The sequence below is a fragment of the Glycine soja genome, chromosome 3 (assembly GCF_004193775.1).
Source record: "Glycine soja cultivar W05 chromosome 3, ASM419377v2, whole genome shotgun sequence".
Lineage (NCBI taxonomy): Eukaryota > Viridiplantae > Streptophyta > Magnoliopsida > Fabales > Fabaceae > Glycine > Glycine soja.
Genome location: NC_041004.1, coordinates 1,308,375 through 1,322,157, shown reverse-complemented (window position 1 = coordinate 1,322,157; position 13,783 = coordinate 1,308,375). Strand labels below are relative to the sequence as shown.

The following is a 13,783-nucleotide window of genomic DNA, read 5'->3' as shown; positions in this document are numbered from 1 at the left end:
GCATTCCATTATTATAATATTAGTATGATAAGTAGAATAAAAATGTCAAGTGTCAAGGGTAACGTGATTTAGCAAAATACTTCCATTTTCTGAATGTTTGTCCCATAGATACATTTGAAAGTTTGTCTTGAAACAAATTTGTTTTCTAAAAGTGATTCATAAACAGTTGAACAAGACACTGACGAGAGAGAGTACATTTTGTTTGTTTTCTTAAATTTTAAAGCCACATGTTTTTAAAATACTTTTTTAAAATTTAATAGATTTTGAATTGGAAATTAATTTCTAAAATGGATTAGAAGTGTTATCGAAAATATTTTTTTTAAAAAAAAAGTGATGAAAATCAAAACGCCCTTAATTTTACATTTGAATATGAATCCATTCTTGTGACTTGGAAATGTGCATTCTACCAATGCTATAGTTATAAAAATCCATGAGCATCAGAAGCTACCAAGCAGATACCATTTCAGTACCCTGTCTGCATAGCTTCATGAAATTAACAGTTGTAAAAACAGCATATCGAAAGAAAGGCTCCACAAGCTTGGTAAGGCCTTCAAGGCTTTAATAGCAATGGCCATGAAAATCCTGGCTACAAGCAATTGTGGATAAACCAGCACCGCCACGAACCATTTGGCATAATATGAGCAGCAAATGTTGAAGTTTCTACAACTAAGAATCTACAATCTATAAGATAACCCATAATGGCAAACCAATAGCATAAGGGTATTGCAAATAAGTGTCCCTTATCCTGAGGGACACTAATTAAGGATTCCAAAATAGAAAGTTTTTATTAAAATTCACATTGAAAATGCATTGGAAATCATAGTAGATATATATTTAATGACACTTGAATGAAAAGTTTCTATTTTGAATTCCTTAACCAGTGCCCAAAGTGGTTAGAATTTGCCTTAGGATAATAGCATAGGCAAGGAATATGTTTCATAAAAAGGTATGTTATCCCTAAACCATTCAATTATAAAACTACAATACTAAAAACATGTACTGACAAAATAAATCTGCAAAGGTAATCAACAGAAACCCAAACTGAACCCAGTAACTATCTGGCAGTTAAAAGCCAATATTAAACTTTTTAAAGGTCCCAATAAAGTTTCAGGGCTTTCAACCAGAATTAATCCGAAAGCACTCAATAATGGGTACAATAATACCCAGTTTTCGACAATGCATCCTCTCATGCCAGGGTCCTCTAATACACAATTTGTCACTAGCTTTGCAAATCCTCTCATGCACCTACTTGAGCCACGGTCACACTAACCTGCAAGAAATGCACACATCAGTAACAGCAACTGCAGCTATACATATAATAGTTGATAAACCATGAGCTAAAACAAATAGAGGCATATACCACTGCATAGAACAACTATATAAATTTAGCATATGCAATCCTGAACATATTTAATACATGTATAGTATCCAGGCAAAACTTCAAAATATTTTTAAAATAAAGATACACTAACATTGAATTTCCATGAAAAGACAAACTAATTTACCTATTTTAGGCAGATCAAAATGCATTTATTTCATCCTTCAAAGAAATTAATTACAATATCCAAGTCCATCGTGAGAAAGATATGGAAATCAACTTTAAGTTACACTAAAAATTATTCATATTTATCTCCACTTTTAAAGATCAAAACTCTAATCTGAATTTGGAAAATGCCCATCATAAATACGGAAAACATAAATCCTGTAACTCACAACTGCTATTAACCACAATTGTAAACACCACCCTGGTATTTACAGCCAATCACCGGCAATAAATTGCCTGATCAATTTGTGGGGGAATCTGCTTTATTTCAGTTCCAAGTTCTTGTTCAATCCTATATCTGAAAAAAGAGGATAGAATGCTTCAGAAAACATACAGCAAATATCTTCAAAAAAATCAATTCAAATGTAAATTACATACAGATTAAAGCGATCCTCATAGGTAATCAAGTTCACAGCTAAACCAAGGTGCCCAAACCTCCCTGAACGACCAACCTGTCATCAGCAGAGCATCCTTTAGAACATATATGCATAACCAGTACCATAGAAAATGAATTAGGTAGGTAGGGAGTGAGCACAAATCAAACATACCCTGTGCAAATAAGTCTCCGCATTCTTGGGAAAATCAAAATTAATAACAACATTTACTGCTTGAATGTCTATTCCTCTAGTAAAAAGATCTGCAAATGTTTCATATAAAAATATATAAAAACTGAAATTATTACAACAGTATTTATTTGTACAAGTAGAAAATCTAACCAAGAGTTTAAATATACAGATAAATTAATAATCGTGACATAAAAAGACTACACCAAATAAGTATACATTATACAATTATTGATTACTAAATTTGTTTTTTAAAATAAAAATGAAGATAATATCACAACAAAATGGACCAAAACCTAATAATTATTGCACACGACCATAACTGGTACAATAGGTATCAATCACAAGAACTAGGGGAAAAAAACTTCATTGTGCCAATTCATATGATGCTAAACTGTCAGCAGCGTACCAGTACAAACAAGATTTCGACATGCGCCATTGCGGAAGTCATGAAACACTCTGTTACGATGGTCTTGCAACATCTTTGCATGAATGTAGAAACATGAATACCCAAGTTCTGTGATTTTCTTGGCAAGGAGTTCAACCCGATTTACTGAATTGCAGAAGATGATAGACTGGTTTATTTGCAGCTGAAACAGAACCCATCATCAGCATCATCATATTCAAAGGCAGCATATAAGAAAATTAAGAAAACAAAGAAAAAGCAAACCTTAGAAAAAAGAGTATTTAGACAGTGGACTTTCTGTCTCTCTTCCACGAATGCATAAAATTGTGTAATACCTTTCAGAGTTAGCTCATCCATAAGGTTGATGACATAAGGTTTTCGAAGATACCTATCCTTGAAATCCTTTACAGTAACAGGAAATGTTGCTGAAAACATCAAGATTTGACGAGTTGTAGGAAGAAAATGAATCAGCTGCTCTATAGAAGGTTGAAACTCTGGGGACAGAAGCTTATCGGCCTGACAAACCCAAAAAGCAATAAAAAGCCTCAGATTGATAAGTAACTGTTACTACTAAAGACATAAATCTTAAAAGTGCCATAGAATGAACATACATAAATAATGGAAAAGAAAATATGTTCAGCTCTATTTAAAACATGAATGAGAAATCAATGAACAGAGGCATTTGCTTTAGAAATACAAATTCCTAATCCTAGCACATTGGACAAAAAAATTAAAGAACATAATGCCCATCAGATCTTCTTCGTCGAATATGATCCAAGGTGAAATGTGTTTACCTCATCCATAACAAGCATAGCACAATCTTTCAGAATACAAACACCTTTCTTGGCAAGATCTAATATTCTTCCTGGAGTTCCAACTAGTAAATGAACTGGTTGATATAAGCGCATTATATCATCTTTCAGGCTGGTACCACCTGTTGTAACCATAACTTGAATTTTCAAGTGCTTTCCAAGCTCTTTGCACACTTGAGAAGTCTGCAATGCCAATTCTCGGGTTGGGACCAGTATAACAACTGCATTACAGAAAAATACATTGAAAACATTCAATTCAAAGCAAGGGTAAAGCCAATCATCATGCTTATTCAAAAAGTCCACAACCATGAAATAACTGAAGATGATGCAGAAATGAATCATGAAACAACAATGCCACCAAAAATATATCAACTATTTTCAGCTATTGCAATAAAATCCAAGTATCCAAAAATTCATCTTCATCTAAAATAACTTTTCAGGAGAATCAACAAGATATCCATTAATTTAAAGGGAATATCAAAATCTTATAACTAAAACATAGAGCTTTTATTAAAACCAGATGTCCAGTAGAGAATAAAGAGAAGACAAATAAACTCTGAATTTAGCATTGTTTCATATATATATTGCTTCAATTCTGTGTAGGGTCACATATCAGGTTTGTTGTACCAAGTGAAGACTGAAACTAAAGACAATCAACATGTAAGTTGTAACAGTTTCAGTATCGTTCATTTTTTATGACAAAAACCAACTTGATGTGCCCTTCAAACTTGAAAGTTCGGCTTGTTACTGCAACTCCAGCTGAACCTTACCAGTCACAAGTCCCATTTTCTTTTTTTAATAGAATACTGCTTACAATCAGTAACAGGCTACCAGATATGCTTATGGAACTGAGACATCTTTAAATACTATTCTTTCAACTAGGCTATGAGAATCATGTGAAAAGCTTAAGCCAAGAGGACTAGAGGAGGACATCAAACCTTGAATAACATTATTGTCCTGGTCAATTTTTTCCAATGCAGGAATGCAAAATGCAGCTGTTTTGCCAGTTCCGTTCTTAGCCCTAGCAAGAATGTCACTACCAGTAAGAGCAATCGGAATGCTTTCTTCTTGGATGGGAGAAGGCCTTTCAAAACCCTTCTCATATATTCCCATGAGCAGCTCACGCTTCAAAAAGTAATCCTCAAACTCATTTCCTTTAGTTGCCGTTACATCCTGAGGAACAAAAAGGCACCAGATCAAGACAAACAGGTATATATTACAAAATAAAAGTTAATAATGACAAACCCATAATCATAGTAGCTATACGACTAACAAATGGATGGTATTATTTTATGCCTTTCAAGTAGATATTAGAAAATTAAGTAATTATTTACATGTAAAATCTAATAACACCACTCAGAAAATTAAAACTAAGGGTAAAAGCCATTGATTGCACTAGTTACAAGGAACAAAATTCAGTACATCTACTAAATCTCTAGACAAAGTATAATTAGTTGAACTAGTTCATAAATTCTACAAGTATGATTGTAGTCTAAATAACTGACAGCAAATCAGTACAAGAAATTAAAAAAAAAGACATCAATCAATCAATGAAATTCCAGTTAAATTCTATGACAAGAATGTTCTTCACTAAACATTTATAATGTGTGAAAAAATGACTCCATACTTAAAGGATATGCAAAAAAAAAAGTATGGAATTAGAAATATCACAAGGTGTAATGCTCTAAGGATCTCAAAGAAAATATATGATTAACACAAAATGCACATAACAAATAACTTGAGGCATAACACGATGTTATTCCATGACCATACCTCTGTCCTATAGCGAGTATCAGCTGGTGGAATCTTTAGTCTTGCTTTCCAATCTTGGGAACTAATAAAGGAAAACCAAAAAACAAATGAGGATTCTCTTTCCTTTTGAAATAACAGAACCACTAACAAGAAAATAGCTTCATCTAGCAGTAATAGAACAAAACCATACAATGTGATTTTATAATTCCAACTTATTGTAAACTCATAATTGCACCAAAATAAGTCGTAATTAATAATCCTAATAGTTTATAAACTTCATATTATAAACAGATAAACAATAAAACATGTTTCAATCATTGTTATCATAATTGTATAAATTGCTATACAATTCATGTGATTCAATTCAATTCTGAGACACAGCAATTCAGAACGCATTTATAATTTTGGTACTAAATTGCACCTAGAATCATCTGTACTGATATGAATTGCAGGAATCTCTATATTGTATAATGGAGCAATAGGATCTTGCATAAAACCAGGTCTGGTCAGGTCATGCAAAATCCGATAACCATGGTTTCAATAATCACAATTTAAGATACATTTATTAGTTATATTGCTGAAAGTGTAATGAAAAGCCTTAAATACAAATTACAAATATCTAACGAGAATAATAAGTTAATAAAAGGAAAAGAGGATAGTTATGCCAACTGCCAAGAGGCAAGAGCAACAAGACTGATGCAAATTCCCAAATAAAAATAGATCATTGATGTCATTTCTTTTTATGATCAATAATAGTTCACTCAGATAAAAAATTTCAGAGGGCAATCCAACCAGACAAGGAGCCATGCAAAACAAGGTAAAAGTGCCGTGCATTTCAGTTCTGAAAAGAACACAAGCAGCAGCACATAGAAAGAAGGCCAGCAACACCACAACAGGACCTCACAATCAGGCTAGACAGACAATGGGATCTCTTTGATCTAGAGATGCCAAAAGAAGACAGGTTCCAGCAATACCAGTGTTATCAATGGCATATCACGCAAAATGACAAACCAATAACCCACTATATCATATAACAGATAGTGTTGCAGGCAAATAGCAGAAGTCGTATTCACATATCGTTTGAAATTCATGATATATCAATTATTATACATGTATTGAAATTTAAGTTGCATGAAAATAAAAATTGGAATAATATTAACTCAAAAAGTTAAATTACAGAGACTTGCTGGAGATGACATAAGGTTGCAGGATGCAAGCTGCAACCACAACACCCATGGCCGAAACAGTCCTGATCCCCAGGAATTCCACAATGCAAGAGTACTATAGCAGCGCCACAGCAGTTATTTAACTGCATTCACCATTGGATGCTGCAGTAGTCTCACAAAATAGCTACATCACAAGAGTGGAAAGCCTCCACTCAACAGCAGTACAATCGCAGCCATTGACCAATGCAATTATGCCCCCAAGTAACCAAACCATTAAAATTTTCAAACACTGATTTCACCATTTCATCATTGCCTACACAATCAGAAACCTCTAAACAACAAACACCACAAACAGCCACACAGAATCAACCAAACACACCAATAACACCACCTCAACGCTAACCCTAACCCTAATATAAAGAAACCACACATCGAACAGAAGCCATATATAAAGAAAACCAAGACACGCACCTCGAATCCATGGGTTCGGACTGCACGGTCTTCTCGACCTCGTCGACGGCATTGGCATCCCTTCTCAGCCACTGCTGCTGCTGCTGCGGCGGCGGCGGCTGCAACAAATGCCTCTGCACATACTGCGGCTGTTGTTGCTGGTGGTGGTACGGCGGCCGAGCCTGGAACGCGTGATGATTCTGGTTCAGGTTCGGGTTCTGGTTCAGGCTCGGGTTCTGGCCCAGGTTGGGATTGAAACCTCCGCGACCAATCCCCATCCCGGGAGGGTACCTCGCTCTATTGTTGTTGTTGTGATTCATCTCACCGATTCAAAACCCTAAAAACTTCACAAAAAATTCTAACCTAAACTACCGAAAGAATTTACAAATCGACACAAAAACTACGCCTCTGGGGGGGAATCAGGTATCATACAGAAAGAAAGGGTTAGGGTTTGGTTTTGTTCAGGGAAATGAAAATTGGAGCGGAAATGTTCGGAGATTTGAACAGATCTAGAGAGAGAGAGTGATCGATGAAAGAAAGAAAGGATTTTCAGAGGTTCTTCAAGTTCAACCCACGGAGAGAAAAGAAGAGGGTTGGATTTTTATGTGTTGGTTTGGAAGGGTAAAGATTGAAAGGAAGAAAGAAAACAAGTGAACAACACAGAATGAGAGAATGCACAAAGGAAACAAAAAAAGTAAATAGTTATTTTCATTGTTTGGATAGGATAATTTAATTAGATAATATATTTTTTTTATAAAGAATTAATTTTTTTTATTAGAAGTAACTGTTTAAATATTTTAGTAAAAAAAAAATTAAAAATTTTAAAAGGAATTTTAGTTAGTTGAAAGAATAGAATGTCAAATTCTATCTTCAAGAGAGTGAATTTCTAATTCTCGGAAGTAAGTTTCTTAGATTCCGACGGCTACCGCCGCCATGGATTGCATCTTTGTAGTCAAGAACCAACGCAGCAAGATTTGCATTCTCGCCATCGACAGCGACGACATGCGCGGGATTCTCGTCGGAAAAGTCCTCGCCTACCTGGAAGCCGCATTGAGGAAGAAATCCAGCGACCAAAACACCACCATCGCAAACTACTTCAACGTGGCCGCCGGCGCCGGAGTCGGCGGCATCTTCACGGTGATACTCTTCTCCATCAAAGTCCTCACTGTAAGAAAATAACAACAACGATTTCCTTTTGCCGTTGTGTTCTAACCTCGACGATCTCCACCAGCACCGGCACGCCTCCTTCCTCCACCAGCACCACCCTCGCCTCCGATACCGCCACCAGCACACTCACCACGTACGCCGACTTGTCCACCATGTTCGACTCGAAGTCCGCCATCAGCTCCACCAGTACCTTCATGATCCCCGCCTTCACCGCCCTGATCTTGTTCTCCTTCACCATGCACAGCAAGTACAGCGTTGTCGATGCATCCTTCTTCGCGCGGAACCCCCCACTCTCCAGGAGGCTCACCAGCAGTGGAATCACACTGGACCGCCCGATCGGCGCCTTGCTCTCCTCCACCTGTGAGAGTCTTAGCAGCGCGCACGCCTCGTTCTCCTTCGTCGTCAGGGTTCCCACGCGCAGGTGCGATGCTCTTCTTCACGAGGCTTCGACTTTTAATAAAGAAATCCAAACAGAGAATTTTAAAAATAAAGGAATTTAAATTGGAGCATTTGAAATTCTCCGAATTTAAAATTCTTTAAAATTTTAAATTGCCTCATCCTCTTAGGGTGTGTTTGGATGAGCCAATTTAAAATGCTCCAATTCTTTCTGAGAATTTCAAATGCTCCAATTTAAATTTCTTTATTTTTAAAATTCTGTGTTTGAATTCCTTTATTAAAAATGGAAGCTATCCATTTCCGACATCGTCGCCGCCGCCAATGGCTTCTCCTCCTAGATACACCTATAGCATCCTTTGTAAGATTATATCTCAAACCAAAGGGACAATTTTGTAGACAGAAAAAGAAACTTGTGAATGAGTTTCATGCTTAGCTATGAATTAATCAGACTTTTTTATGAAAATAATTATTAATCAAATTTTATTTATTGTTTAATCGAATTTTGAATTAGTCCATCTCTTTTTCCGGATAAATAAGAGGTTTAAGACAAAAAAAAAAATTATCCAAGTAACAGCTTCAAAAGATGGAATATTATTGATAACAGAAGCAAGAGGATTCGAAAAAAAAACACCCTTGGAAATAAGCTTTGAAGCCACTTAAGAATTTATCTCAACAACAATGTTACTAAGATTCAAACTTCAAGCGAGTTCATCCCATACAAGATCAAATAAGGTCCCGGAAAATCAAATTGTTTCAACTTTTCCAGAGAAACCAACAAGTAATAGCAAACATAATAATACCTTTAGGTCCATCAATGTTCGCTTTCAACCAGCATGAACTGTCATCGCCAATACAATAATGCAACACATCAATATATTGAGTTGACTTTGAATTCTTCTCGCATTTAAGAGCAATCTCTCAGTAACTGAAGAATAGACTCTTGAAAAAGACCACACCAGCAACAAAAACCATCAGAGGAAATATGTCTGTTAAGTAAAAAGAGCTTAATTTGTTGGAAAGCTTTTGTGATCTAGCACCCAAAGGAAGTGTTTAATATTTTCTGGCAATGGAAGTGTCCAAATCTAGGAAATGCTTGCTCTCGAGTTAATCAACAAAAAGCAAGAGTACTACTCATTACAGGGACGCAATTTTATTAAACTATAAGACACTGTTGTGACATACACATGACTAACATGTACATTTTATTGGAATTTAATTCTCTTCATTCTAACCTTAAGAGAAGGACTTCTAGATTCAAAGAAAATAAAATGGTAAGAATAAGAAATAATTCTAAAAAAATTACTTTTGGTGTAAGCAAATTTCTCTTCTCTCTCATATAATTGATGCAATTAATGATGACATACACATTATCATAACAATCAAGGGAACATCTCTACCATGCCCCTGGTGAACCAACCCATCAAAATCCTTTGAGGCAACCCAATAATCATAACTAAGATGTGTCATACAGTCTCAGACCTACTTAACAACCCCATGCATTATGAGCCTTATCTAACGACATATTTAAGAAGTAATGTTCTCTCAAAAGTGTCAAAGTATATTGCATGTAACATCACCTTTAGGAGACATTAGTGTCAACCTTATTTGTTTCAGAGCCAAGCATGCAAGCATCTAAGAGATCATTATATATCTTTCACATCAAGATAAGGTACCTAGGAATAACCGTCCATACAAGTTGGTAGTCACTGTTGCCTTTTAGCCAACAACCCTCACATGTAAATATCAAAGTTCTTCTCACAGTCGGATATTCTCTTTTGCATCTTAATATACTGTTACTCCACTAGAATTTCTACTAAGTTAAGCATATGAGTGTCTCTACAAGCATCATCGCCTTGGACTATCATACTCAATCGTTGTCAAACAATTCACTGAAAGTCACCAACATCCACGTGTGAACTTTTTTTATTTTATTTTATTTTTATATCATAGTTGTACTGAAATTCAAACTTATAATCTCATGCATATTATCTCAAACCTCTCAACACTAAACGGACTCTAGTGGTTCTATGAACTTGTTGTTTGAGTCATTTCAAATCAATAGTTTTCTTGCTTCCAATTTCCAATTAGAGGTATGGATATTCTACAATTGTTATTTTTAGAGACTATAGTTTTAATTAGAATAAATCTTAGTTTTGATTCGTTATGTTTTAGTATTTTTTATTTTGGTATATTAAATTGTAAAAGTTTCATTTTCATTCTTTTTATTTTTTAAAATTTTAATTTGATACATTGTATTTTAAATTTTTATTTTAGTCTTTTATTTTCTTGAAAGTTTCATTTTAATTATTTTTTTTTCATTTTTCATTTAAAACGTTAGTCATCCATTCATGTTTTAAATTTTGAAATAGTTAATTATGTTAGTTATTATTATTTTAAATTAATTATTTTACTTATATTTAGTGCTCCTTCAAAATTTAAAATATTGACAAAGCACTAAAAATTTTAAGAGAAAATAAAAAAAATAATCCAAATAAAACTTTAAAAAAATAAAGTTTAAAATGAAACTTTTAACACTTAATGTACTAAAATGAAACTTTCAAAAATATAAAAGATCAAAATAAAACTCTTAAAACTTAATGTATCAAAGTAAAAAAAATATTAAAATATAATGAATCAATAATGATATTTAGTCTTTTAATTATAAAGAGTGATGATTTTTACCTTTTTAAGAGACAAAACATTTCTTCAATCCTTCGTTTTTATTTTATTAGATGCTCAAAAATTGTTGGTACACCGATGCACACGAGATGTTATTGCTTAAGACAGTGAGATAAGCACACGGTTACACCAGATATTGTCCCATTAAATTATAAGCATTATTCTATTTATATTATCCGTCCGTATACATCACACACACCCTAATTAATAACGACAAAATGAATGAAACATGTCTGCCCAATAAAAATGAGATAGGCACCGGCTTATTGAAAGTGACAGAGTTCAGTTCATCTAAAACTCCAACTATAATAACAGTAACAAAATAAGAAAATGGGTACTTTATGATTCATAACCTTGTGGTTGCATTCCAAATTTCCAAGATAGACTGAACCAATATCAGAAAATTTAATTGCACAAAGAGGACAGAGATCTCAACCAAATTAGGCTAGTGATTTCAAACTCTAAAATGCATGAGTTTACATTCTGATAACAAAAGTAAAACTCAAAGTGTTATCACATAAATAAACAAGTACTTGTCTTAAACTCAAAAGAGTACCCACAAAATAATTCCAGAGAGAGAGAGATGAGAGAGAGGAGAGAGAGAGAGGTGAAAGTATAATTTATTTGTTGCGTTTGGCAGCACGCCTTCCTTGGCCCTTCTTGGGTGGTCCTTTTCCTCGCCGCTTCAACATTTCAAGCTTTGATAAGCGTCTAGAAAAAACAAGATAGCAAATGTTGAATTGAATGAGTGGAAGTCGATGTAAGATAACTGGTAAAAGCTACCAAAGATTCTGACTGTAACATAAGAACATCCTTCTACTGACATAAATTAGCATTACTAGAATGCACTTGATGCAAGCAAGACAACATAGTCAAATTCACAGTGGAAATCAAAAACAGACCTCACCTAATTTAAATATCCGAGTTTTCACATTGGGAAAGAAGTAGTGCACTACTAAAGTTTAACAGAAACATTCATCAGCCACCATCTCCGGTATAAGATTATTTCCAACTTGTAAAGGAAGGTTAGCTAAACAGAATGTAATTTGCATCAAACATGTTCTTTCTACCCTTGTATTTTGAAAGCTGTAAACTAAGTTCAAAGACATACAATGGACAGGAGTAACATAAACATATCTAAAAAATGGGATAAAAATTCAAAAGGTAAAATTTTACCTTCAGATTGAAAATAATCCCACCAAGACAACAATAGACTAGTAATATCCATTTATTCACAGAAGAAAAATACTACCAACGTACACTGTAACTCACTCCCATTGTTAATTAAATAAGGAATGAAAGCTACTAAATTTTGTGATTCTTGATAAAATTTAGCAATGTGTTGCTAGCTTTTCCCATTCAGCAAATTATAATGTGTCAACATATTGAGCAGTTCATACCAAATGCAAAACAATCAACATTGGTATTGCCATCCACACCATACCACTGCATTCAATCCCTAAACTGATCGTTCTCACTTACCACGGCTTAAAAGAAATTATTGAAACGGGGTTTCAGGTTAACACACAATTTCTCCATTAAAATGAAGCACAGAGTGATCAAACCCCAAACCAGACCCCTGCAGAAAAAAGGGAACTTTACGATCCCATTCCATCCATTAACCAAAATAACAAAACCCCATAAACTCGCACGCGCTAAAAAACACAGGAAACTCCAGAAAGAAACCAAAACAAAAGAGTACCGTCACAGAGGCATAAACACAAACAGGTAGTGGGCATTCCCGTGTGGGCGCGTGCAAACAAATTACGATGGATAAAAAATGAAAATGTGGGTGAGAGAGAGAGAGTACTCTTGTTCTTGACGGGCCATGACAAGAGGGTCGTCTTTCTTGATGTCGTGAGGGTACCACTGAGCGACTTTTTCACCGAAGAGCTTCATGCGGAGAAGCTTGTGTGGAGTTTTCATGCCAGTGGGGTTCAATTGGTGGCCGAAGATCCTGGCTCGTGCTTCCACCACTCCTTGATTCATTGCTACACTCAACATGTTCTTCAAACTACCACTAGCCATCTTCTTTGAGTTTGTTTTCTGTGTATGTGTTCGTAGAGATGGAGGCCACGGGGTTAATGAATTCGTTTTATGGGTAATCACAATTTGACCCCTCTAAATGCATATTTTTCGACTAATCACTAATGCCCCTGGAATTTTTTAACCATATGTAATCTTAGAAGAAATGATTCATTCACAATTTAGTCCCTAAAATCAAAAAAATTAAAAAAAAAATCTCCAAAATTGTAATGTTATTCATTTTACTCCTTCCATAAGTAAGGTCTATCTCATAAGTGTGTTACTTGTCATGAGTTCCGTAACATATCAGGTGGTGTTATTTTAGTTTTTGAAATTATAACCCAAAATCAATTTAGTCATTGAAATGTGATTTTTATTTTATAGTAATCAAATTTAATTTTAGCTATAAAATATAAAATTTTATTTAATAACAATAATATATCTTTCCTTAAGTATGTACTTATACTTTCATTATACGATTTTTAGGATAAAAGAAAATAAAAATGAGAGAAATAAAAAAGTATTCTTATTATTTAGATAGAAAAAAAAAGAGAAATTAAAAAATCCCAAATTTAATATATTAAAAAAGAGGTTGATTTTATAATTTTACTTGCATATTTTGGTTATCTACCGTTATATTTAGAAGATATCAGGAGTAGTTCAATGTTTATATAATTTAAGAGAAATTTGGATAAAACCTATTTAAATTAACAAAATCAATTTATTAAATTATATTTTTTTATACCTAAGAATCAAAATGAAGTATATGAAAATTGTCTACTTAATCAATTGGAGTAAATTCCATTGATAGTAAGTGTGCTTAA

The 13,783-nt window shown here is 34.2% G+C and overlaps 3 protein-coding genes across 4 annotated transcripts; all 3 read right to left on the bottom strand.

Annotated features, from left to right (window-relative positions):
* Window positions 1-596: 596 nt before the first annotated feature.
* Window positions 597-7,369, bottom strand: LOC114405766 (DEAD-box ATP-dependent RNA helicase 8-like). 2 transcript variants are annotated; one of them, XM_028368257.1, is made up of 10 exons: window positions 6,714-7,369; window positions 5,098-5,158; window positions 4,263-4,497; window positions 3,307-3,545; window positions 2,777-3,028; window positions 2,516-2,696; window positions 2,092-2,180; window positions 1,922-1,995; window positions 1,714-1,841; window positions 597-1,265 (listed from the first exon to the last, which is right to left on the bottom strand). In XM_028368257.1, exons 1-9 carry the CDS (start codon window positions 7,010-7,012, stop codon window positions 1,763-1,765), a joined length of 1,509 nt encoding a protein of 502 aa, XP_028224058.1. In that variant the 5' UTR covers window positions 7,013-7,369; the 3' UTR covers window positions 597-1,265; window positions 1,714-1,762. The 2 variants fall into 2 exon arrangements, with proteins under 2 accessions (XP_028224058.1, XP_028224056.1); XM_028368255.1 differs by having other exon boundaries at window positions 597-1,270; window positions 6,714-7,368.
* A 531-nt stretch (window positions 7,370-7,900) lies between these two features.
* Window positions 7,901-8,417, bottom strand: LOC114405618 (TATA-binding protein-associated factor 2N-like). The gene is made up of 2 exons (XM_028368068.1): window positions 8,413-8,417; window positions 7,901-8,309 (listed from the first exon to the last, which is right to left on the bottom strand). Exons 1-2 carry the CDS (start codon window positions 8,415-8,417, stop codon window positions 7,901-7,903), a joined length of 414 nt encoding a protein of 137 aa, XP_028223869.1.
* Window positions 8,418-11,294: 2,877 nt separating this feature from the next.
* Window positions 11,295-13,207, bottom strand: LOC114405768 (28S ribosomal protein S33, mitochondrial-like). The gene is made up of 2 exons (XM_028368259.1): window positions 12,745-13,207; window positions 11,295-11,645 (listed from the first exon to the last, which is right to left on the bottom strand). The coding sequence occupies exons 1-2, from the start codon at window positions 12,960-12,962 to the stop codon at window positions 11,555-11,557; spliced, it is 309 nt and encodes a 102-aa protein (XP_028224060.1). The 5' UTR covers window positions 12,963-13,207; the 3' UTR covers window positions 11,295-11,554.
* Window positions 13,208-13,783: the final 576 nt, after the last annotated feature.

Coding starts and splice junctions, on each gene's coding strand:
- LOC114405766 (XM_028368257.1), bottom strand. CDS start 7,012: ATGAATCACAACAACAACAATAGAGCGAGGTACCCTCCCGGGATGGGG. Junction 4,498..5,097: donor ATACTCGCTATAGGACAGAG/GTATGGTCATGG, acceptor TTTGTTCCTCAG/GATGTAACGGCAACTAAAGG. Junction 1,996..2,091: donor CGGAGACTTATTTGCACAGG/GTATGTTTGATT, acceptor TGCTGATGACAG/GTTGGTCGTTCAGGGAGGTT.
- LOC114405768 (XM_028368259.1), bottom strand. CDS start 12,962: ATGGCTAGTGGTAGTTTGAAGAACATGTTGAGTGTAGCAATGAATCAA. Junction 11,646..12,744: donor ATGGCCCGTCAAGAACAAGA/GTACTCTCTCTC, acceptor TGTTTTTTCTAG/ACGCTTATCAAAGCTTGAAA.